At 39.2% G+C, this 25,965-nt stretch overlaps 1 protein-coding gene across 1 annotated transcript in view; it reads right to left on the bottom strand.

The window, feature by feature from the left end:
- JAM2 (junctional adhesion molecule 2) overlaps positions 1-25,965 on the bottom strand; it is a 78,099-nt gene that overhangs the window by 28,499 nt on the left and 23,635 nt on the right. The window contains exon 3 of the mRNA XM_023726675.1: positions 11,212-11,274. Coding sequence (XP_023582443.1) covers positions 11,212-11,274 — 63 coding nt within the window. The remainder of the gene's footprint in view (positions 1-11,211; positions 11,275-25,965) is intronic.

Raw genomic sequence — 25,965 nt, 5'->3', positions numbered from 1 at the left:
GTTGCTAAGAGCAATGGATTGAAGTCCATGAGCAGTTAAAAAACTATTGGAGTTGGGTACTAGAGGAAATGAGCCAGAATGATAGGAGGAAGTGGGCAGAGTGAAATACCTGGGCATTTGAAGATATTGGCAAATGCAAGCTCTAAGGTATGACAGGGGGAGAGAAGGACAGAAGTGGAGAGGACTAGCCCATTGGAGGAAGAGGCATGTCAGTCTTTCCACTTGGAAACCATGAGTCTCCAACTTAGATAACATTTTCAATCTTTGTTCTTATTTCTTTCTGGATACTATCAAAAGCATACAGCACTGGTTCTCAAACTTTAGCAGCATGAGCATCACCAGGAGGGTCCTGCCCCTACAGTTTATAATTCAGTCTAGGATAGGACTTGAGAGTGTTCTTAAGAAGCAAGGATGGAGAGACTTTGGCTTGCTTACTTAGGACACGTTGTCAGGAAAATTCAATCTCTAGAAAAGGACATCATGTTTAGTAAAGTAGAGGGTCAGCAAAAACAAGGGAAACCCTCAATGAGATGTACGGATACAAGAGCCGCACCAATGGACTCAAGCATCCCAGCGATCATGAAGAGGGCACAGGACCACACAACGTTTCGTTCTGTTATACGTCAAGTTGCCAGGAGGTGGAGCTGACTCAGTGCCAACAAACAACAATTTTTTATTTGTTCTTCTGCTTACTAAGGGATATTCCCTTTGAGACCAGGATATATTTATGTAGTATACATGATCATTCCTTCAAGTCCCTAGAATCAAAATGTTGACACATGCACGCTCTCTCTTTCACACATGTGCAACGCATATGCGTGGTCTCCAGGAAAGAACTTGCTGCTGAAAACAGACCATTTAGAGACTAGCACCAGCTTTGGCACTTGGATTGTTGTTTTTATAGTGGCTATTATTTTAACCTTAACACAGGATCGTAATTTGGTGGGTCAGTGGCAGAAGCATCAGAGTTAGTTTAATGCTACACGTGGCCTGAAGACAGCAGTGGTTAACTTCAAGGATCTGATGAAATGTATGGACCACCTCCTTACAGGGAGTAGTGGTGGTTCCGCGGTAGAATTCTCGCCCTTCCTTGCAGGAGACCAGCATTCAACTGACACCAATGCACCTCAAGTGCAGCCAGCACTGATCTCGCAGTGGAGGTTTGCATGTTGCTATGATGCTAAACAGGTTTCAGTGAAGCTTCCAGACAAAGATGCACTAGGAAGAATGGCCTGGAAATCTACTTCCAAAAATCAGCCAATGAAAACCCTACGGATCAGGTCCAATCCACAACCAGACATGGGGATGGCACAGGGCTGGGCAGTGTTTCATTCTGTTGCACATGGGGTCACCACGAGTCAGGGCTGATTGTACGGCAGCTAACAATGACAGCATCTCGTCACAAAAACAGGTTTGTGCGTGCAAGTGCATGGACACACACATACATGCGCGCACACACACAAGCACAGCCATTTTAGTTTTGAGGGACTCACAGATCATTTGCAGACCTTCTAAGGGTCCCATGTTAAGGACCATTAAGGCTTCACTGTTCTTTCCTCTTCCACTACCTAGGTAAATAAGGGTAAATAAAGTGTATTTCCTGACCATGTGTGGCCAAAGGAGAGGGTAGTGGGTTGAATAGTGTCCCCTCAAAATTCACATTCACTCAGAACCTCAGAATGTGACCTTATTTGGAATAGAGCCTTTGCAGACATAATTAGTTAAGATGAGGTCATAATGGATTAGGATGGATTCTAAATCCAATGACTGATGTCCTTATAAGAAGAAGACAGGACACAGAGATACACAGAGGGAAGAAGGATTGTGAAGATGGAAGCAGAGATTGGAATGACAGAGCTACAAGCCAAGGAATGCCAAGGATTGCTAGAAGCCATCAGAAGCTAGGGAAAAGCAAGGAATGATTCTCCGCTAGAGCCTTCAGAGGGAGCATGGTGCTGCCAACACATTAATTTTGGACTTCCAGTCTCTAGAACTGTGATAGAATCAATTTCTGTTGTTTGAAGCCACCTGGTTTGTGGTATTTTGTTACGGGAGCCCTAGAAAACAAATACAAACAGTAAAATACTGGCATCATGGGGTCAACATCTGAGAATAAAGAACCAGTGAACTTGGGCACTAAAACCATGGACTTTCCTCTCCTTTCAGCCCAAATTCAGCATCATTATCAGCATTATTTTCTGTATCTAGCCCTTGGGGTTATTATATCATAATATGGTAGTTTAAAGCACAGTCTTTGGAGTTAGACCTCTGCTATATAACAGATGGCATCCTTGGGTGGCTCAAACGGTTAACGCTTGACTGCTAAGCAAAAGGTTGGTGGTTTGAGTCCATCCACAGGCTCCTGGAAAGAAAGCCCTGGTGATGTACTTCTGAAAAATCAGCCATTAAAAACCCTACAAAGGACATCTAGGTCAATTGACATAACAAAGTTCATTAAGAAAATGTTCTACCTCCTACTTTAGTGAGTGGCATCTGGGGTCTTAAAAGCTAGCGAGTGGCCATCTAAGATGCATCAATTGTTCCCAACTCACCTGGAGTAAAGGAGAATGAAGAACATCAAAGTCACAAGGAAAGTATTAGCCCAAGAGACAGAAAGGGCCACATAAATCAGAGACTCCATCAGCCTGAGACGAGAAGAACTAGATGGTGCCCAGCTACCACCAATGACCACCCTGGCAGGGAACACAAGAGAGAGTCCCTGACGGAACAGGAGAAAAGTCGGGTGCAGAACTCAAATTCTAGTAAAAAGATCAGACTTAATGGTCTGACTGAGACTGGAGGATCCTCAGAAAGCATGGGCCCCGAACTCTCTGTCAACCCAGAACTAAAACAATTCCCGAGGCCAACTCTTCAGACAAAGATTGGACTGGACTGTGGGGCATAAAATGATACTCATGAAGAGTGTGCTTCTTAGCTCAAGTAGATACATGAGACTAAATGGGTAGCTCCTGTCCGGAGGTGAGATAAGAAGGCAGAGAAGGTTAGGAGCTGGTTGAATGGACATGGGAAATTAGGGGTGGAAAGGAGGAATGTGCTGTCACAGTATAGGGGGAGCAATTAGGGTCACATGACCACGTATAAATTTTTTTGTATGAGAGACTAACTTGAATTGTAAACTTTCACTTAAAGTACAACAATTAAAAAAAAAAACCTAGAAGGCCGAGTTCTACTCTGTTACATACGGGGTTGCCAGGAGTCGGAATCAACTCAGTGGCAACTGGTTATATACCGTTGTTGTGAGCTATCAAGTCGATTCCAACTCGTAGAGATCCTATAGGACAGAGTAGAACTGCCCCATAGGGTTTCCTAGGCTGTTAACTTGATGGGAGCAGATTGCCAGGTTTTTTCTCCTGCGGGGTGGCTGGTGGGTTTGAACCACTGACCTTCAGTTAGCAGCTGAGCGCTTAACCTATGTGCTACCAAGGTTCCTTGGTTATATACTAGGTGTGTGATGTTGGGCAAGTTATTTAACTTTTATTGAGCACTATGGCCACATCTGTACAATGGGAAAATAGCAGCAGTCATCTGACGAAGTCGTTGTAAGGATTAAATGAGACAACGCACTCACGCACTCTTGCGTTCAGTACGTGTTCTCTATGTTCCCTAAACGGTCATTGTTACTTTCAGCCATGAGGAGTCTCTCTGTAGTTGTAGTTGTAAGCTTGCCTTCACGTGATAAAAATCCATACTTTATGTCATCATCATCATCATCACAAATTTTAAAATCACTCAAATTTGAACTATTATCTCTGTTTAGGGCAGCAAGGAAGATAATACACACGTGAGTCCTATTTTCTCAAAACAAGGCACATTAAAGCAGAAAAATGCACCAGGCTTTTCTTTTAAGATGATTATTTCATTGTTTAAAAAAAAATCTGTTTCATTAGGATTAAGAAAAGGTAATACTTTATTTAGAAAAAAGCACTAACGGCAATCCATAACAATATAATCACTTTTAGGAATCATGTCAATAGAATCGTTGTGAATTGTAATTTTTTCTGCGCTGCTATCTTTTGTTTTTATTCTTTGTGCGCAAGCTGAAAATCACCAAATTTTACATAACGCAAAAAGAGAATTAATGCTATCTGATAGTTCTGAAGAACGACCAGAAATTACTTCTGTAGAGAAACACATGCTATTGAACTCTGATTTATAGCTTCCTGGGTGGACACTCTGTATGAGGCTGCTCAGGCCACTTACAAGCCTAGCTGAGCCACCCTGACTCCAGGCTCACCCTGCTTTTGGCATCACTATGGGGAGTGATATAGCACAGAAGGAATTAATTCACTGTTTCTTGACCTTAGAGAGACAAAAGACAAAAAACTGATTGAGTTGTGTGCAACACATATACACAAATCATAAAATATTATAGACTATAAGTAAAATAAGTTACTTCATGAAATATCCTAGAAGTAAAATGTAGAAGAAGATAGAAATGTATTTTTGCTTTATGGAGAGCCAAGGTGGAATAATTGAGGCCCATACAAAATATAATTAAAATGTAATTCTTAACTGAAAGAAACAAAGGGAAAACAAGAAAATACAAAAGACCTATTTTTTAGGACAGGGAGACTAACATTTAATTGCAATAAATTATAGAAGGATTTTCTATATCAAAAATAACACACATATTAAAAAGTAATGTAAGATTCTTGAATACACTTTACCCCAAAGAAGATATACAAATGGTCAACAAGCACAGAAAATGATGCTCAGCATCATTAGTTGCGTAGATTCAGTCCTGACTCATGGTGACCCCATGTGTCATTACGGAGATGCAACTCAAAACCACAATGAGATACTACCTCACCCCACTGGAATGGCTGTAATAATTTAAAAAACAAATAAACAAGGTAAATAGCAGGTGTTGGTGAGGATGTGGAGAAGTTGGAACCCTTATTCATTGCTGGGAGGAATGAAAAAAGGTACAGCCACTGTGGAAAACATTTTGGCAGTTCCTCAAAAAGTTAAATGTAGAACTACTATTTGACCAGCAATCCCAATTCTAGGTATGTACTCAGAAGAACTGAAATCAGTAATGCAGACAGAAACCTGTACAACCAATGTTGATTGCAGCACTATTCACAATAACCAAAATGTGGAAACAACCTAAATGTCTGTCAACAGATGAATGGATAAAGATGAACAATGCAATTAAAAAATGGGCAAGGACATGAACAGACACTTGACCAAAGATGACATTCACGCCACCAAAAAACACATGAAAAGATGCTCGTGATCATTAGCGTTAAAGAGATGCAAAACAAAACTAAAAGGAGATACCATCTCACCTCTGCAAAAACGGCACTGATCAAAAAAATAGAAAACAACAATGCTGGCGAGGATGTGGGGAGACTGGAACCCTTATCTACTCCTAGTGGGGTTGTAAAATGGTACAACCACTATGGAAAATGTCATGGTGCTTCCTTAAAAAGCTAGAAATAGAAACACCTTATGATCCAGCAATCCAACTCCTAGGTATATAACCTAGAGATCTAATAGCAGCATCATGAATAGACATACCGACACTTATGTTCATTGTCACATTATTCACAGTAGCAAAAAGAAGGAAACAACCTAAGTGCCCATCAACAGATGAATGGATAAACAAAACCTGGTATACGTATACAATGGACTACTATGGAATTATAAAGAATAATGCTAAGTCCGTGAAACATAATATGGGTGAATCTGGAGGACACTATGCTGAGTTAAATAATTCAAGCCAAAAGGGCAAATATTGTTTGATACCATTTTTATAAAAAACCAGAAATAGGTATACATACAGAAATCAAAAGTTCTTTGCTGGTTACCAGCGATGGTAATGGTGCGGGGGGAAGGGGAATCACTCTCCAGACACTTGTTATTTTTGGTGATGGGAAAGGCAATACTGAATGTGGGTGAAGTGGGTACGACTTAGTCAAGGTAAATGATGACAATAAGAATTGCACAAGATTAAGGGACCCTACTGGTAAATGCTATAACATATAGAATTTGGCAACAACAGTAGTAACAACCAAAAAATACGTGAGTGGATGTCGTTGTTGTTAAATGCCGTCAAAAAGGTTGCAACCCATAGCCATCCTAGGTATAACAGACCATAGGGTCCTGCGCCATCCTCACAATCGTTGCTATGTTCTAGCCCATTGTTGCAGCCACTGTGTCAATTCATCTCGTTGGGGTCTTCCTCTTTTTTGCTGACCTTCTACTCTACCAAGCATGATGTCCTTCTCCAGGGACTGGTCCCTCTTGATAACATTTCCAAAGTATGTGAGAAGAAGTCTCACCATCCTTGCTTCTAAAGAGCATTCTGGCTATACTTCTTCCAAGACAGATTTTTTCGTTCTGGAAGTCTATGGTAAATTCAATATTTTTTGCCAACATCATAATTCCAAGTCATCAATTCTTCTTTGGTCTCCCTTATTCATTGTCCAGCTTTTCAATGCATATAAGGCAACTGAAAATACCACAGCTTGAGTCAGGCACACCTTAGTCCTTAAAATGACTTTTGCTTTTTAACACTTTAAAGAGGTCTTTTGCAGCAGATTTGCCCAGTGCAACGCGTTGATTTCTTGACTGCTGCTTCCATGGGCATTGATTGTGGATCCAAGTAAAATAAAATCCTTGACAATGTCAATATTTTCTGTTTATCATGATGTTGCTTATTGGTCCAGCTATAAGGATTTTTGTTTTCTTTATGTTGAGTTGTAATCTATACTGAAGGCTGTAGTCTTTGATCTTCATCAGTAAGTGCTTCAAGTCCTCTACACTTTCAGCAAGCAAAGTTGTGTCATCTGCATATGCAGGTTGTTAATGAGTCTTCCTCCAATCCTGATGCCACATTTGTCTTCATATAGTCCAGCTTCTCGGATTATTTGCTCAACATATAGACTGAGTAAGTATGGTGAAAGGGTACAACCCTGACGCACACCTTTTCTGATTTTAAACCATGTAGTATCCCCTTGTTGTGTTCGAACAACTGCTTCTTGGTCTATGTACAGGTTCCTCATGAGCACAGTTAAGTGTTCTGGAATTACCATTCTTCACCGTATCATCCATAATTTGTTATGATCCACACAGTCGAATGTCTGCATAGTCAATAAAACAGGTAAACATTTTCTGGTATCCTCTGCTTTCAGCCAAGGTCCATCTGACATCAGCAATGAGATCCCTCGTTCCATGTCCTCTTCTGAATCTGGCTTGAATTTCTGGCAGTTCCCTGTTGATGTACTGTCGCAACCATTTTTTAATAATCTTCAGCAAAATTTTACTTGCATGTGATATTAATGATATTGTTTGATAATTTCTGCATTCTGTTGGATCACCTTTCTTGGGAATGGGCACGAATATGGATCTCTCCCAGTTGGTTGACCAGGTAGCTGTCTTCCAAATTTCTTGGAATAGATGAGTGAGTGCTTCTAGCATAGCATCTGCTTGTTGAAACATCTCAAGGGGTATTCTGTCAATTCCTGGAGACTTGTTTTTTGCCAATGCCTTCAGTGCAGCTTGGACTTCCGCCTTCAGTACCATCAGTTCTTGATCATATGCTGCCTCCTGAAATGGTTGAATGTTGACCAGTTCTTTTTGGTACAGTGACTTGGTGTATTCTTTCCATCTTCTTTTGATGTTTCCTGCATCGTTCAATTTTTTGCCCATCGAATCCTTCAATATTGCAATTCGAGGCTTGAATTTTTAATTCAGTTTTTTCAGCTTTGGAAATACTGAGTGAGTTCTTCCCTTTTGATTTTCTAACTCCCGGTCTTTGCACATTTCATTATAACACTTTACTTTGTCTTCTTGAGCTGCCCTTTGAAATCTTCTGTTCAGCTCTTTTACTTCATCATTTCTTCTGTTTGCTTTAGCTACTCTACATTCAAAAGCATATTTCAGAGAGACTCAGAAAGTGAGTGGTTATATGCATATATGTGTATAGCAAGCTATATGTATATATATATATGTGTGCATATATAGATGTATCTGTAGGCATAGATAAGCATGTTTGTGTGTGCGGCACATATATTCATATATAATAAAGCACATAGACATAACCAAATGCCTCACAGGATTGGTTTACCGGGTTTGAAGGCTTAGGACCATAGTCTCATGGGATAACATGGTCAACTGGGACAACATAGTGAATAAAGTTTATATTCCACATCCTAGTATGGTAAGTAGTGTCTGGGGTCTTAAAAGCTTGTGAGTGGCCATCTAAGGCACAACTATTGGTCTCTACTTGTCTGGAACAAAACAGAAAGAAGGAAACCAAAGACTCAGAGAAGAATCTGGTCTATAGGACTAATTGCTTACACAAATCATGGCCTCATCTATCCAGAGACCATAAGAACTAAATGGTGCCCAGCTACCTCTACTGACCATTCTGCCCAGGGACACATACATGGTCCCAGATAGAATGGGAAAAAATTGTAGAACAAAACTCTAATTCTTTTTTTTTTTTTTTTAAAGCCAGACTTACTGGACCAGTAGAGACTAGAAGAACCCCCGAGACTATCACCCAGAGATACTCTTTAATTTTTAACTGAAACTACTCCCGGAGGTCATCCTTCAGCTAAATAACAGATTGGCTCATAAAATAAACAATATCACCTGTGAGCACTGTGCTCGTTTTTTAAACAACAACAACAACAAAAAAACCATCTATATGAGACCAAACGGTCAACATTAACCCCAAAGCATAGATGAGAAGGTCAGAGGAGGGGAGGGCAGGGAACTGGATAAATGGAAGTGGAACAACCAGAATAGAAATGTGGAGAATGTTGACACAATGTGGAAAATGTAATATTACTGAACAATATGTACTGAAATTATTAAATGGGGCCTAATATGCTGGGTAAACTTTCACCAAAAACTCAATAAAATATTTTTTTAAAAAAGAAGCTTTTGGCAGATTAAAAAAAAAAAAAAAGATGAATGGATAAACAAACTGTTGTATATGCATACACTAGAATATTACTCAGTTTGAAAGAGAAATGAAGTCTTGATACATACCACAACATGGATGTACCTTGAAAACATCATGCTAAGCAAAATAAGTCAGTCACAAAAGGGTAAATACTCTATGATCCCACTTATATGACATGGGCAAATGTATAAAGACCAAAGCTTATAAGTTGTTACCAGGGGTGCAAGGAGGGAGGAAATGGGACTCATTGCTTAGGGACACTACGTTTCTGTTAATGGTGGTGGAATGATTTGAAAAAGGATAGTGGCGATGGTTGCACAACATGAAGAACATAAAGTCACTGAATTATACATGTAAAAATTGTTGAGTTGGCAAATTTTTGTATGTATACTTTTACCACACACATGCGCACACACACACACACGAAGTATATAGGCAGACATCACAAAAAAAAAGTAATGTGAGATTAAAGAATACCATTTCGCCATCTAAATTGGATATCATGGCATAAGGACTGGGCAGGGAGGGGACAGGGATGTATATCCACAGTATTTAGCTGGACCCAAAGTAAAAATCTCCAGGAAATTGAGAAGTAGGAGAAATTAACTTCACTTCTTTTGTCTCTACTGAACATTGTTCCATCTCTTTTCTCTCCCACTCTGCTCGCTCTTTTGGCCTTTCCAGGCTCCTTCAGGGCGTCTCAGCCATCCCCGTTTTTCCCCCGTAAGTGTTCCCTAGTCCCAAATAACTGCTAATCATTATGTTCCTCTTTCTCCCTGTTACAGATTGAATTGTGTCTGTCCAAAAACATGTGTTGAAATCCTAATCCCTGTACCTGTAAATATGACCCTAGTTGGAAATCGGGGCTTTGTTTCGTTATGTTAATGAAGTTATACCAGAGTAGGGTGGGTCCTAAACCTAATCACTTCTGAATCATAAAAAGAGCAGAAGAGACACAGAGACAGACACAGGGGGAAGACAGACGTCAAGGAACATCAAGGAATTCCCGAAACTACCAACAAGGAAGAACCTCTCCCTACAGCGGCACCACAAATTCAAACTTTTAGCCCCCAGAATTGTGAGAAACTAAATTTCTGTTCTTTAAAGCCACCCACTGTTAGTATTTATGTTACAACCCAAAGCCCATTGCTGTCAAGTTGATTCTGACTCATAGCGACTGTATAGGACAAAGTAGAACTGCCCCATAGGATTTCCAAGGAGCAGCTGGTGGATTCAAACTGTCGACCTTTTGGTTAGCAGCTTAACACTTAGCCACTGTGCTATCAGGGCTCCCCAGGTAAATAAGACACTACCTCCTCATTTAAAACTAACTCACCAAAAAGTGTGTCTTATTAGCTTAATCATGTAAATATTAAAATTCAGGATTAGAATCTGATGAACTTAAATAATTGTTTAAATGATTTGTTACTTAAGACTGAGAGTTTTGAATGATGGGTTGATTCTGATTATAGTATATTTTTACTTAACATACACATATAACACTCCTTATATGCCAGGAACTATTGTAAGCACTGTATAGGTACCGTATAGATAACTCATAGAATTTCTCTAACCCTTGTCCCCTTCTTTTTTCTTTCTTTCTTTCCTTCAAACATATTTCTCTTTGACTCCAAGAAACTAAGATACTCCAGAAGAAGAGGGATCAGACACTTGGGATCTGTTTTGTAAATGCTCCCAATCTCTGGTTTAAACAAGTGTCACATTTAAGAAAAGTAATTCTGGTTGCCTAGTATTAACTGTGTTCTAGATCAAAGATCCTATGGAAAAATAGCAGTAGGTAGTCAATGTTTGAAATAAACATATTAAAGCCCTTATAAATATTTTTTAAAACTAAAATAAGTAACAAAACAGTCACTAAAAGAGGCCACTTAAATCTGTACCATGGGTTTTGCAGTGTTAATTTCCATGTATCAGACCTCGCTGACTAGAAACTTTTAAAGATCCCCATCTTCCAGTTTCATAAATTAGATTTGCTTTGTGGCTGACAATTTACGTAATAAGAAACCTTCTCCGTGCGTCTGGTCTTTCATCTGAATGCCTAAAATTTCCACCGAGCAGAGAGATGACTCTTGACTAAGAGTTCTCGAAATGGAAAGGGCATGGAGGGCTATTGCAGGCAGAGGCAGAGGAGTCAGTGTGAGCTGAGAGAGAACTCGACGAATAGAAGTCCCGGGAAGATAATATCACATATGTCATCCTTGGGAGTTACTTAAACAGTACAGTCAGTGAAATTCAGTAAGATACTATACCTTGGTACTCTATTGCTGTAACTACTTGGTCTTTCGGGGCAGAAACTCCATAGACCTTATGATCTGAAAGAATAAATCAGACAGGAGTAATTAAAATAGTATAAAAGTCCATTTTCAAATGTTTGAATGGGACACAACATCAACTGGCCTAACCAATCAACCACCACAACAAAGTCTGGTGACAGTTTTACACAATCCATAAAATGTCTATTTTCAAGTACCAAAATACAAAAAGCAAAACCAAACCACACCTGCCTCTTCCACCCTTCTCTCTCGTGGTTTTGGTCTTTAAGCGTTTCCTAAATTAGAACCAACGAATTTATTTGATTCCAGTACAGACAGCACAGGAGTCCCTGGGTGGTGCAAACAGTTAAACGCTCAACACCTAGCCAAACGGTTGGCAGTTTGAACCTACCCAGAAGCACTTTGGAAGACAGGCCTGGCAATCTGCTTCTAGAAGGTCACAGCCTTGAAAACCCTGTGTAGCAGTTCTACTCTGCACGTGTAGGGTCGAGAAAGAAGAGCTCGTGTCCTTAATTCAGCTTGATATGCAGTCCAGCATCATGGGAAAAAACCAGCCAACCAGTTGCTGCTGGGTCGACTCCAACGCATGGAGGCCCCGTGTGTCGGAGCAGAGCTGTGCTCTGTAGGGTTTTCTACGGATGATGTTTCAGACCTGGGTTGCCAGGAAAGCAAACAGTGTACTGCACTGGGCAAATCTGCTGCAAAAGATTTCTTTAAAATGTTCAAAAGCATAGATGTCACTTTGAGGACTAAGGTGCACCTGACCCAAGCCATGGTATTTTCAATCGCCTCATATGCATGCGAAAGCTGGACAATGAATAAGGAAGACCAAAGAAGAATTGATGCTTTGAATTATGGCGTTGATGAAGAATATTGAATATACCATGGACGGCCAGAAGAACAAACACATCTGAATTGAAAGAAGTATAGCCAGAATGCTCCTCAGAAGCGAGGATGGGGAGACTTTGTCTCACGCACTTTGTGCATATTACTCGGAAGGACCAGTCCCTGGAGAAGGACACCGTGCTCGGTAAAGGGTCAGCAAAAATGAGGAAGACCCTCAAGGAGATGGACTGACACAGTGGCTGCACCAATGGGCTCAAGCATAAATGACTGTGAGGATGGCACAGTACTGGGCAGTGTTTCGTTCTGTTGTATACAGGGTCACTATGAGTTGGAACCGATCGATGGCACCCAACAACAACAGATCACCAGGACTTTCTTCTGAGGTGCCTCTGGATAGCCTCAAACCTCCAACTTTTCGGTTAGCAGCCAGATGCGTTAATCATTTGCACAACCCAGGGACTCCAGTGTCACAAGGTACTGCCACCAAAATAAAAACTAATCATTTTTAGTGCTTTATTCAAGGGTACAAATTGCTTTAGTAACTTATCCCTGACTATGCCTGTATCATATAGAAATGAGTCATTTCTCATACTTCTGACTATGAAATATTCTCTATAATGGATATAAAGTCTGTATACAGAGTCACAATGATAGAAAAACCCAAGTAAAACATCTTCATATTTTTTCCCCAAAACATTTCAATGATTTTCCAGGACTGGTCTATAGGATTCAAACAACTGATTGACTGTGGTGGCTAATGTGATCCAGTAATTATACAACGATGATGAAGATGATGATAATACCACTGTTACTAATAATAATATCATCATCATCACTACCTTAAACTTATAAGAAATTTCCATTTTAAAAAGGAAATCCATTTCACATACTTTTTTTAATTGAATAAAATTCAGTGTTCAATGAATTTATCATGTGTTCAATAAGTTATTACGACTTAAAGAAGAAAGTAGACCCAGGATTAAAACTTCTACTTCAATCTTGGATATGTATCACTTTGTGTGATTTCTCTTAATGGACGTCATTCTGTAGTCCAGTTTAGTGACAATGTTTAAAAATAATTCAAATATTAATTTCTCATAAGTATGCATCTCTAAAATATAAATGCCACAAGGGCAAGAATTTTTGTATGTTTTATTCTCTGATATTGTCTGCATGCCTAGAACAGTCCCCGGCATAAAGGAAGGACTCAATAAATGTCTGCTGAACAAATGAATGAATCTACTCTTTATTGTATACAAATGAGAAAAGTCCAGTAAATGGGGTCACGTCAAACTCATACTGATGAAGGATTCCTTAAGGCAAGAAATTCTTTTGGGAAAGTGTTGTAAGCATACAATGTTGGATCAGTGTTAAATGTTGGATCAGTGTTAATTATTTCAAAATCAGAATAACGCAAAGAATTCTTGCTGGTCATTTTGAGTAAAGGATTTAGCAAAACAACTCAACTGCCATCCTGAATTATTGACCCCAAAAAATCATATATGAAATAACAAAAGACCAAATTACATCGAACATGAAAATCTAGCAAAGGTTATTTCTTGAACATATGTTTCTACAATTTCCTAGAAATTATATTTTGCTACTTGTGCTAACATCTGTCTTCTGCCTTCATATGATCTACTGACCCTGTTTTCACCAAGGCAAAAATGACATATTTGTTGCCAAATCTAATACACACTGTTCAGTCTATCTTACTTGACCTCTCTATGACATCTGACTCTGTTGGTTTCCTCGGATTCTATGACTCTCCCCTACTCTTCATCCTTCCTTTCTGAGCTTGGTGCTTCATTCTGTCTCCTCTGTGGGTTCTTCCTCGTCCTTGTTCTGCCCATAGATTCCACATCAGCACATTGCTTTCTGACTTGATTCACTCTCATTACTCAACTACCATTTATTTGCCATTTCCCAACTACCACTTAATTACCATCTATTGAAAACTCCTAAATCCGTATCTCCAGCTCTAATCTCTCTCCTGAGATTAAATCCATAAATCCTTCTTTCTGCTGGACATCTCCATTTCCCACAGGAACCATGAACTCATCAGCCTCAGCCTTTGTTCTCCTCCTACAATTCCCATCACAGGAAAAACATCACAATCCACATGGTCACCCATGCCAAATGTCCCTTGGGGGCCAGTGGAAGGAGGTTCAAATAAATCCTGGTTGAGAGCAACTGCCCTAGACTTAGGCTGGTTTCAAGAACCAAGAATGGAAATAAATTAATAGACTGAAGGAAAGCAAAGAACCATGAGTTCAAGGATTTCAAAACCTCCTTTGAAATCAGAATTTCTGAACTATGAAAGATGACCTTTTATACTTTGGGGAAGAAGAGAAAAAACTTTTATAGGACATGATGCCTTTTCTTTGATTTATTCCTCTATATGTATATCTACATGTGTAAATTAGTCTTCCACTATTGCTAGGCTTTATCATTCCTAAGGAACACGAGCTAGCTATTCTGGAGACATTTTTCTTCCTTTCTCTCTCTCCCTTAAAAAGCTGGACAACAAATCTGATTGGGAAATTAAAAACCTCAGCAGTCCAGTGTCCTCAATGTCTAGCTCCCCTGTCCTATACTGTTCAACTATTCAGGCTCTCTATCTCTAAATTGCAAACATCTCCATTAGAGAAACTGGAAAACCTGGAATCTATGTGAAGAATGTAGGACTGAATTGATCCTTTTCAGTGGCAGCTATAAATATACCCATATAAAGCAGAGACCCATGTGGTATAGTCGTAACAAAGTGTCAGGACCACCAAAAAGTAATTTTCAAATAACTCTTTTGCTTGTACAGTCATGTGTCATTTAACTTCCATGATACTTTCTGTGAAATAGTACATTGTGTGATTTGGACATTGTGCGAACACCATATTATATACAGGCAGTGCCCGGATTATGAACGAGTTCCATTCCTAAGTCTGTCTGTATGTTGAATTTGTATATGTAAGTTGGAACAGTTAGGTACAGTTCGTATCCAATGTCAGCTGGTCAAATGTTTGTCTTAGTATATATAGCACCAGTGGCTCTGTGGGAGAAAAATATGGTAATCTGCTTCCATAGAGATTTACAGCCTTGGAAACCCTATGGCGCCACTATGAGGCAGAATTGACTCGACAGCAGTGGGTTTTGGGTCTATGCATAAAAAACGTTAAAGAAACCCTTCCAGATACATTAAAACATCTCTAACATAATAATACAGTAATAATAATAATGTTTTGATGTGCATTGCAAAGTAGCACCCGTTATTACGAACTATTGTATGTACCTCAAATTTTTAATATAACAGGCTTTATGGGGGTTGGCTCTTAACTACAGGTTGTCCGTGGGTCTATATGTACAACCCTATGGGGTCACAGACGTATATGCTGTTGGACGTTGCCTGAACAGACACTATGACTGTGTATTTCAAAAACCATAAAGGAATCTGTTATTCATTTCCTAGGACTGCTCTAACAAAGTACCATAAGGTGGTTGGCTTAAAACAACAGAAATTTATTCTCTCACAGGTTTGGAGGCTAAAAGTCCAAATTCATGGTGTCGGCAGGGCCATGCTCCCATCTAAAGACTCTAGGGAAGAATCCTTCCCTGTCTCTTCCAGCTTTGGGAAGCCCCAGGCATTCCTTGGCTTGTGAAAGCATCAATCCAATCTCTGCCTAGGTCTCCACGTGGCTGTCTTCCCTGTGTCTATTCTTCTCTTTTATAAGGCTACTTCTCAGATGGGATTAGGACCCACTACTCCAGTATGAACACATGTTAACATCTTCAAAGACACTATTTTCAAACAGGGTCATATTCATAGCTATTGGGGGTTGGGACTTCAACACATCTTTCTGGGGGACACAATTTAACACCTAACAGGGTCCAAGCAGTCTTCTGTAATCTCCTTTTCCATGCCCTTCTGTAACATACCAGTTGTTCTTCCTTTTCTCTCCATATTACTCTGAAAACCTACTACTTCCAGCATACCTTTCTCTTCCAGCTTCTCCTCTCCCCTCCAATTTTATTTTATAGAATCCGGAGGCAGAGTCCAGATCTTCAGAGAGCAGAGGAAGGAAAGACCTGAGCTGGTCAAGCCAGAATCCTCTTTTTTGTTTCCTTTTTACTACGCTTTAGGTGAAAGTTTCAGAATACTCTCAAGAGAGCTAGGGAAAAACCAGGACCTCATCGGTTCTTGTTGCATTACAACTACGTTTAATGATATGAACCTCGAACATTTTTGCCAATGATTCTGATGCCAAAATATTATTCTGTGAAACTTCTTTGTAGTCAACTTTGAAAAGTTCTCTCTTCCCGTTTAGCAATGTGTAAATTAGTGCCCTCAGAGAAGCTCCAATTATGACTGGCAATCCTTGTGATTTTGAACTACTTTACTACACTTTTTAGACCAAACAATGAAGATTCATATTCCCTGGAAAGCAGTTGAAGGAAAAATCTGGACAAAACAGAAAAAGATGATCTTTGTTCCCTCTACATCATCATATCTTTGAACTTTTCAAACAGCACACTGCCGACTGAGAATGTTTATTTTCTTCAGTAGGCTTGGCCTTTCTTTTGAGGCAAATTTTAGTATAATCTGAGGTTGGAAGATTTAGTAACTGGGTTGAATCACTTTTTCTCTTTCTCTATTTCAGTTTTCTCCTTGCTAAAACTTCCTTTGAGTAAGAGTTTTAAATTTTTCAAAAGTCACTTTAAAAGTTCCATGAAAAGTAACAGCAGCTAACTTTAGAAAGTTTATTAATTTCCTCATACATTTTATGTGTGTGTGTGTATGCATGCATGTGTGTATATATATGAATTATATAAATTGTTATTGAACAGAACAAAATGTGTCCCAGACACTAAAAAGAAGATTAGTTGAACTGGCAAAACTATGGAGGCAAAAGAATTATAAAGAAAAGGGGTTATTTATAATAAATTAATAAATAAGTAATATTTTGTGGTAGCTGAATACTTATCTCTGTGATGTTAAGCCTTGCTTTCTATAATTCTATTTACTTTCAGGTTTGTTTTACGTTAAGTGAAAATATTTAAAATGTGTGGTCATTTGAACTTATTTAAACAGGAACATATGTCTCCAAAGTTCTGAATCTTTAAAAATACTGTTTGTTTATTAAGATTTCTACCTTGTTTCAGTCTTCTAGTCTTAGAATTCTATTAGATTTTTTAACTTGAACTTAATAACTCTTTTTATTAAAACAAAATATTGAATTTTATATCAATATTTTGTTAACAGATGTTAGGAATAGTTCACTGTTTTCTTGAACTGATTTTCGTTTTTTCTTCACAAGTCCAGAATAAATTAAATAGTAAAATAAACAGAAAGCTGTCAAGCTGGCCTGCTGGTTGAGGCCAACAATTGTTTTAAAGTTAGCTACAAAACATCTTTAATAGTTATGGATACGTTCCAAAATCACTGGCAGAAGTTTAGAAAATGAGGTTAAGAGACGATTATTTCCATTAAATTGCTAACAACACTAAGTCAAGTAATTCAGTCAAATGAAACCTTTTGTGGTTTCCTGTCTGACCACCCTCCACCTTTAAGTCCTTGTAGTCCATGTTACTCATCTAAAATACTCTGGTTTCCCTTCAGCCAAAGATTAGACAGGCCCATAAAACAAAATGAGACTTAATGGGCACACCAGTCTAGGGGCAAGGACGAGAAGGCAGGAGGGGACAGGAAAGCTGGTAACGGGGACCCCAAAGTTGAGAAGGGGTCACAAAACAACATGCATATTAATTATTCAATGAGAAACTAATTTGCTCTGTAAACCTTGATCTCAAGCACAATTAAAAAAAGAAAAAGAAAATCTCTGACATGGTTTAAGTAAGAATGAACACTAACTTTCACTACCACAATTTTTTAATTTACTATAAAAGTGTTGTTTAAATTAACACTTTTAATTGAAACAGATGAGCAAAAATTGAAATGTTATAGACTTTTTTGTTTGTTGTTTTAAAGTACAGAACCGTTCGACTAACTTCGAACTGAAGTCACTCCCAAAGTCTGCCTTTCAGCCAAAGATTAGACAGGCCTATAAAACAAACAATAACACAAGTGAGGAACAGGTTTCTTAGTTCAATCAAGTATACGGGACCAAATGGGCAACTCCTGCCCAAAAGCAAAGATGAGAAGGCAGGAAGGGACAGGAAACCTGGACGAATGGACAATGGGAACCTGGGGTAGAAAGGGGGAGAGTGCTGACACATTTCGGGGATTGCAACCAATGTCACAAAACAGTTTGTATATAAATTTTTGAATGAAAAACTAATTTGTGCTGTAAACTTTCACCAAACACACACACACACACACACAAAAGTACAGACAGACCATACCGTGTATAAAAGCAAGTTATAAAATTGATGAATATAAATTATTTCATATAGTTTCAAAAATAAAATTAATAGCTATGGGGTTTGACAATCACTGATACAAAATTATTATACTAACAAATATAAAAAATTTCACAGGGCTAGCAGTAACAAATATAATAATGCCACCCAGTATTTATTATGGGTAAATATTTATATGGATAGAAAATAATCCAATGAGGTAAGAAATAAGAGTTGCATTAATATTCTCATCTATCTCACTATAATTCAACTAGATCTAGGGGGTTGGGGAGAGAGATAGAGAGAGCTTTCTAGGCCCTCAAACTAGACATTCCGACCCTTCCTCTTAATGAGACATTGATATCCTCTTTTCAGGGAAAGGAAAGCCACAACAAAAGGACAAGGAGAAATGAAAGATGTGCTTGACTTCAGAGCTACCGGTGGCTGATGTCCTGGTGAATTAATGACCACCTAAAGAATTTAAGGATGATCTTGACTATGAGTAAATTTTCCCCTTCAGAACCTAACATCTAAGTAAGATGTGACTCCACTGCGTTAATATCTGCATTTGACAGATATGAGGATTGAGAGTAAGTAGCTTGCTCAAGTCACAACGCTAGAAAGCAGGGCATGTGCAGCTAGTCAGTGGAGATCCACAGTCCTCTCTCGGTCTCTCAACTCAGTGCAAGGAGTTGGGAGAAAGTGGCACCAAACACAGCATTGCCTGACACTGCAGGGGGCTTCACATGCATTTTCAAGTTTTAGATCATAAAGATATTACTCACAGAGTCTATAACAAATTGCCATTATTACAGAGATAGTGTTAATGGACAAATGATAACGGTGAATAAACTAATTTGAATAAACTGTGTACGTTTATTATACTGCACTGAAGTTTTATGTCTCTTGTTCTTTGCTGGTTAATAATCGGAGTGCAAGAGAGAATACTGGTGTTTCAGCATTAGGTATAAAATTGTTTGTAAGTATAAGTTATAAGAAAATCCCAAACAAATGAACTCTTTGCTGCCAAGTTGATTCCAACTCATGGCGACCCCACGTGTTACAGAGTAGAACTGCTCCACAGGGTTTCTTGGCTGTATTTTTGTAACAAGCAACATCATGATAAATGGAGAAAAGACTGAAGTGGTCAAGGATTTCATTTTACTTGGATCCGCAATCAACGCCCATGGAAGCAGCACTCAAGAAGTCAAACGACATATTGCATCGGGCAAATCTGCTGCAGAAGACCTCTTTAGGGCAACAAAAAGCAAAGATGTCATTTTGAGGACTAGGGCACATCTAATCCCAACCATGGTATTTTCAGTCACCTCATATGCATTCAAAAGCTGGACAATGAATACGGAAGACGGAAGAAGAATTGATGCCTTTGAATTATAGAGTCGGCAAAGAACATTGAATATACCATGGACTGCCAGAAGAATGAACAAATCTGTCTTGGAAGACATACGGCAAGAATGCTCCTTAGAAATGTGGATGGCAAGACTTCTCATTCTGGACATGTTATCAGGAGGGACCAGTCCCTGGAGGAGGACATCATGCTTGGTAAAGCAGAGGATCAATGAAAAAGAGGAAGACCCCCAATGAGATAGACTGAAACAGTGGCTGTAACAATGGGCTCAAACATAGCAACGATTGTGAGGATGGCGCAGGACCAGGCAGTGTTTCGTTCTGCTGTTCATAATGAGTTGGACCTGACTCAATGGCATCTAACAACAAGATCCACCAGCAGCATTTGGTGGTTAACATTTCTCATTATAAACGAACATTTGACAAGTTATTCATTGTCAAACAAATAATTTTTGAGATCAAGCATTGTGTATCATTTTCCTGAGTTTAATCAACTGTGGGCAAGTAGATAAAACTGAGTTTCTGGAGCCAGGATGCGAATTCTGGTTCTGAATCACCAAGGTGTGAGAACCCGGATATCCCCGAACAGAATGTCCTAACAATTTATACACACAGATTACTCAGGAGCCCTTCAGGGGCAGGAGTCCCTGGGTGGTGCAAACGGTTAATGCACTTGACTACTAGCCTAAAGGCTGAAGGTTTGAGTCCACCCAGATTTGCCTCGAAAGAAAGGCCTGGCCATCTACTTCTGAAAAATCAGCCACTGAAAATCCTATGAGAGCTCAGTTCTTCTCTGCAACACGTGGGGCTGCCATGAATCGGAGTCAACTCAGCGGCAACTGGTTTATTGTTTTCTTTGGAGGCAGAGGATAATGAAATTGTTATTTGATAGTCATTTGATATTTATAAAACCAATTAAGTGATGTACATAGGAAGATAGACGTCTACCACCTATGAAACTCCCTCCCTTTCCCACCCTATGTGAAAGTTTGGTATGGTTTTAAACTTTCTCATACCTTCCCTGTTTTACTTGTTGGCCTTACTGAGTGAGTTTCAGGAAACAGCATAACATGTCAAATATTCTCACTTTTTAAAAACACAGGCCTGGAGTTATGACTATAAATCGTCTTTGCATGGATAGGCATGGAGAAGTGTCAAAGAGATTTCCTAATACCACCAATCTGTTAACTTTATAATCTACAAATGAGGTTACCTTCGTATCTCTCAAATGAAGATAGCACTGCTAATGCTTTCAATCTCTTTCTGAATTAGAAGATTTATGAAATACAATGAATAGGCACATAAAAGGAGACAGATCGTTGACCAGGAATTTAATGAGAAGTAAGCTTTAGGACTCCTACTTGCACAAACACATCCCAAGGCCCTGGTGAAGAGGGGGAACACCTAGCAATGTGTGCACATTTTGTAAAATCTACAAGAGTAAGGTATTTTTGTATTATTTTCCTTAAAGAAGGTCCTAGCTGACATCCAGGCCTGCACACAATTATGAGCTTCTCCTTATTAATGAATTTATTTGGCTTCCTAGATTTGGCCACCCACAAACCTGGGAAAAAGAATGTGGTCTCCTTGGGTCACTGTCTGATCATTTAACTCTTAAAACACTAAAGAGTTTAGATGACCAGCTGCTTATATTGGAGACTTAGCTCTCTCTCTCTCAAGCTTCTTAAATTCTTAAAATATGAGACTCATCCGAATTTTCTTTCTCAACTCTCCTGCTGGATGACAACACATAGAAACTTTAGCCTCTACATTTCATACATGTGTTATTAATTATATTCTATGACCACAAATGCTTACAGAAGTGATTTGAAAACTAAGGGAAACCATTCCAGCTTATTTTTCCTTTAATTAGTCTTCAGGAAGCCAAAGGAAAAAGACCCATTTAGTTTGAAGTGCAGAACATGGAAACAATGGTCTGGCATTGCTTAACTGTCATATTTTACAACTGTCAGGGAGGAAATTAGTTACCCTGATTTCTTAGGTACTCTACATTGAAGGACTATAATTCCCTTCTTCTTTGGTAAAGATAGTTCTCTGACTCACTCTTCTATTTTAAAACTGGTCCTACACATCCAATTGACTGCTATATGTTGGCGAAAAATGGTATTTGCAATGAAGAAGTCGTCGGTCTTACAAAATTCTATCATGCGATCTCTGGCATTGTTTCTATCACCTGACCCTGGTCTGAGCCACCATCATTTCTTGTCTGGATAACGTTATAGTCTTCTGATTGGTCTTCTGCTTCTACTCTGCTCTTCCAGAATTTAAGCTCAACACATTCCCTCCCTAAAAGTGATCCTTTAAAAAGCTAAGTCACTCTGGGTCAAAACCTTGGCATTCACCCCCATCCTTATACCTATCCCTATCCCCATCACCCCCCACCCCATAAAGGTAAAAGTCCTTACATTGGCCTAGAAAGCCCTACAAGATCTGGCCCCCAGTGCCTTTGAAATCTCCCTTCTTCTATTCTCCCTCTCCCTCTGCTCTAGAGACAATGGCCATCTTGTTCCTCCTTAAATGGACCAGGCTCTGGCTGTTTCTCTGCCTGGAAGACTCTTCCTTCAGATGTCTCCTAACGCCCTCACTTCTTCAAGTCTTTGCTCACATGACATTCTTTAATGAGGTCTACTCTAATCTATTTTACATCCCAACCCCATCTTCACCCAACCTTTCCTTCTCCACTCCTGATTCCCTTTATCCTGTTTTGATTTTTCTTTTCTCCACAGCACTTATTAGCTCCTAACATACTGTATGATGTGTGTATGCATTGAGGGCAATGAGCTTTATTTTCTTTACCGATGATTCCAAGGGTCAAGAACAATGCTTGATACGAGAACATACTCAATAACTATTTGCTAAATGAATGGACATGAAATTAATCGTAGAGAAGATAGTATGGAATATAAAGAGCTACACACCTTTACTTTTTTAAAATTGGGGGATGGGCTACACAGATTAAACAATGAAAGATTCTGAAGCAGCCAATTTTGAAACTAAAAATATTTAGTTTATCACAACATCACTATGGAGAATCAATTTTCATATTTTGCTACAAAAAATTAAGTATATGAATATACTTAATGCCACAAATGAAAGGCGTCAACTCAGAAATGCCTTTCTGAGTAGTAACCTAAAATATGATTTTAAAAAGCCACAAATCATTGTTTTTAAAAAAAACTTTGTCATTATAAAATTAAAAGTTTAATAAAAAAATATTCTAATTTTAATAACAAAGTGAGAGATTTTACTTTTTAAAATAAAATTATCTGCTTTTTTTTAAGTTTTGATATACAATTTAAAACAGCATCATAATCAAATTTTGATCTATCTACAGTAACAGATTAATTTTTTGGTGTCTAATGCAAGTGTGCATTGTATCTCAGAGGTTTCTTTGGGAGCTCCAGGAATACACTGTGATTAAAAAATATGTTCCATAGTCAATTATGTTCTGAGAATGCTCATCTAGAACAACCTTACATGTTCAATCGCTCCTCCTTAAATCTTAACAAACACCCTCTTCAGAGCTACATCTATCTTCTCAAGGACAAAGGACACATTTATTTAGTCTTCCTTATCTTTTTCCACACAGTCTTCTCTTGTAGGGGAGGTGTGGGCAGGAGCAAAAGCAATTGTCTCCTCTCCATTAAAATGTTTTCCAACCTTCAAGGTTCCTCTCAAGTCTCAATACCTCTAAGCTTCCCTGTGAAAACTCTCGGTACCACTCCAGACTGCCCATAACACTTTCTTCTCCAATCCACTCTGATACAATTAAATAGACTTCTATGACTAGTCACATTTCATGGCTTTTGTGACACCACTCTCTCCTGATTTGTGTCTCTGATGCTTCTTTCCTCTGTCCTCTCCCTCAGTCCATCCAGTGAATGTTACCATTTCCTAGGGCTCCTTGCCCTGGTGGTCCAAACAGAAAGGTTGGTGGTTCAAACCCACCCAGCATCTCTGCGGGAGAAAGACCTAGCAATCTGCTGCCATAAAGATTACAGCTTGCAAAACCCTACAGGGAAGTTTCATTTTGTCATTTAGGGTCACTATGAGTTGGACAAGACTAGACAGCACCCAACAGCAACAGGACCAGCACCCCTTGGCATTTGTTTCTCCCATTCTCCATGCTTTCCTTGGGTGTTTTCCTGTGAGTGCACAGTTTCAATTATGATATAATGCTAGTGGTTTCCATACATGAATGGGCAATAATATCTCTCCAGGTCCAATTTTTAAAAATTCAAGTACATCTACATATGATAAACTGCATCGATTAAAAGTGTACAACTCATGTATACACTCATAGAACTGCCACCACAAGCAAGACACAGGACATTTCCTTATGCCCTTTTACCATCCATTCCTCCCACCAATCCCTTTGTCACTATAGATTAGCTTGCATTTTCTAGATTTTTATATAAATAGCATGTAATCTTTTGTGTTCACATCCAAATTTTGAACTTCTTAATTTCCTTCTAGAGTTCCTACAGACCCAAACCCACTGCCATCGAGTCCATTCCAACTCATAGAGACCCCATAGGGTTTCCAAGGCTGTAAATCTCTATGGAATCAGACTGTCACATCTTTCATCCTCAAAGCCCCTGGTGGTTTCAAACTGCCGACCTTTCGTTTAGCAGTCGATTGCTTTAATCACTGCACAACCAGGGCTCCATAGAATTCCCACAAATACATCCCAAAATAATCTGTCCTAAGTTAAAGTCTCAGACCTATTCTCTTGTTTTCATTCCCTTTTCTTGGTTGGTGGTACTCATATCTGTTCAGTCACTAAACGTAGGAGTCTTAGCATTTTCCTTCATTCTATTGCAGGACTTATTGCACCTCCCCATTCATCTGAAGTTCTCTACTGCAGGACTTAATGGAACCTTTGACATGCTAGGGAGCATTGTGACTCTCTCAGGGGGTATATTATTTAGAGAATGAAACACTGGTGTAGAATAAGACCCAAAAAGTCCAAGAGGAAACCATGTAGGGGATTTGAGAAGAGGCAGTCAGGGAAATAAGAGAAAAACTAGAGGAGAATGATGTCATGGAAGTCAAGGATGGACAGACTTCAAGGAGAGAATGTCAACAACCTCTGATGAGGTGAATTGACGTAGATAGTCCCCCGAGTCAAGAGAGGTCAAGAAAGATGCTGACTGAAAGTAAGCATTGGATTTAGGAATTAGCAAATTATTGGTGATGCAGTGATAGCAATTTCAACAGCATGGGAAAGGTGCAGTTTGCAGTGTGTTGAATCATCAGGAAGAAAATGGAGATAATACATGTAGACAACAGTGTTGAGAAATTTGGTTGCAGGATTATGGTGGGTTCCCCGCCCCTCACACTTAAACTGTAGAGGCTTAAGCATGTTTATAGCCTGTGGTGAAAGAGTTGGTATTGAAAATAAGTTGGAGATCTATGAGAGAACAGGCAACTGCTGGAGCAAAGGATCCAAGGAGACTGGAAGAAGAGGATCAAGAGCACAGGTAAGAAATTAGCTTTGTCATACAAGGAGCACAGCCGTGGAAACTTCTTATGCACAACCAAACACCTCCTGGGAGTAAGATACTAGGCTTGAAGGTGAAGGACCACAGCCTCGGGGGACTATCCATGTCAACTGGCATAACATAGTGCATAAAAACAATGTTCTACATCCTACCTAGGTGAGTAGCGTCTGGGGTCTTAAAAGCTTGCAAGTGGCCAACTAAGATACAACTAGTGGTCTCTTCCTGTGCAGAGTAAAGGAGAGTGAAGAAAACCAGAGACTCAAGGGTGCAATTAGTCTGAAGCACTAACAGACCACATGAACCCAGCCTACATGACCCTGAGACCAGAAGAACTACATGGTGCCCGGCTACCACTACTGACCTCTCTGACCAGGATCACAATAGAGGGTCACAGACAGAGCGGGAGGAAAAAATGTAGAACAAAAAAATCAAATTAATTAAAAAACAAAAACAAAAACAGACTTACTGGCCTGATAGAGACTGAAGGAACCCCCAACACTATGGGTCTATTACACCCCTCTGACTTGGAACTGTAGCCATTCCCAGAAACCACCTTTCAGCCAAGCAATAGACAGGCCTATAAAATAAACAATAACACACAAAAATAATGTGCGCCCTAGAACAAACAATTATAAAATAT

Source organism: Trichechus manatus, unplaced genomic scaffold (assembly GCF_000243295.1).
Source record: "Trichechus manatus latirostris isolate Lorelei unplaced genomic scaffold, TriManLat1.0 scaffold00012, whole genome shotgun sequence".
Lineage (NCBI taxonomy): Eukaryota > Metazoa > Chordata > Mammalia > Sirenia > Trichechidae > Trichechus > Trichechus manatus.
Note: the sequence above shows the minus strand (reverse complement) of the source record. Positions and strands in the feature narration are given on the sequence as shown.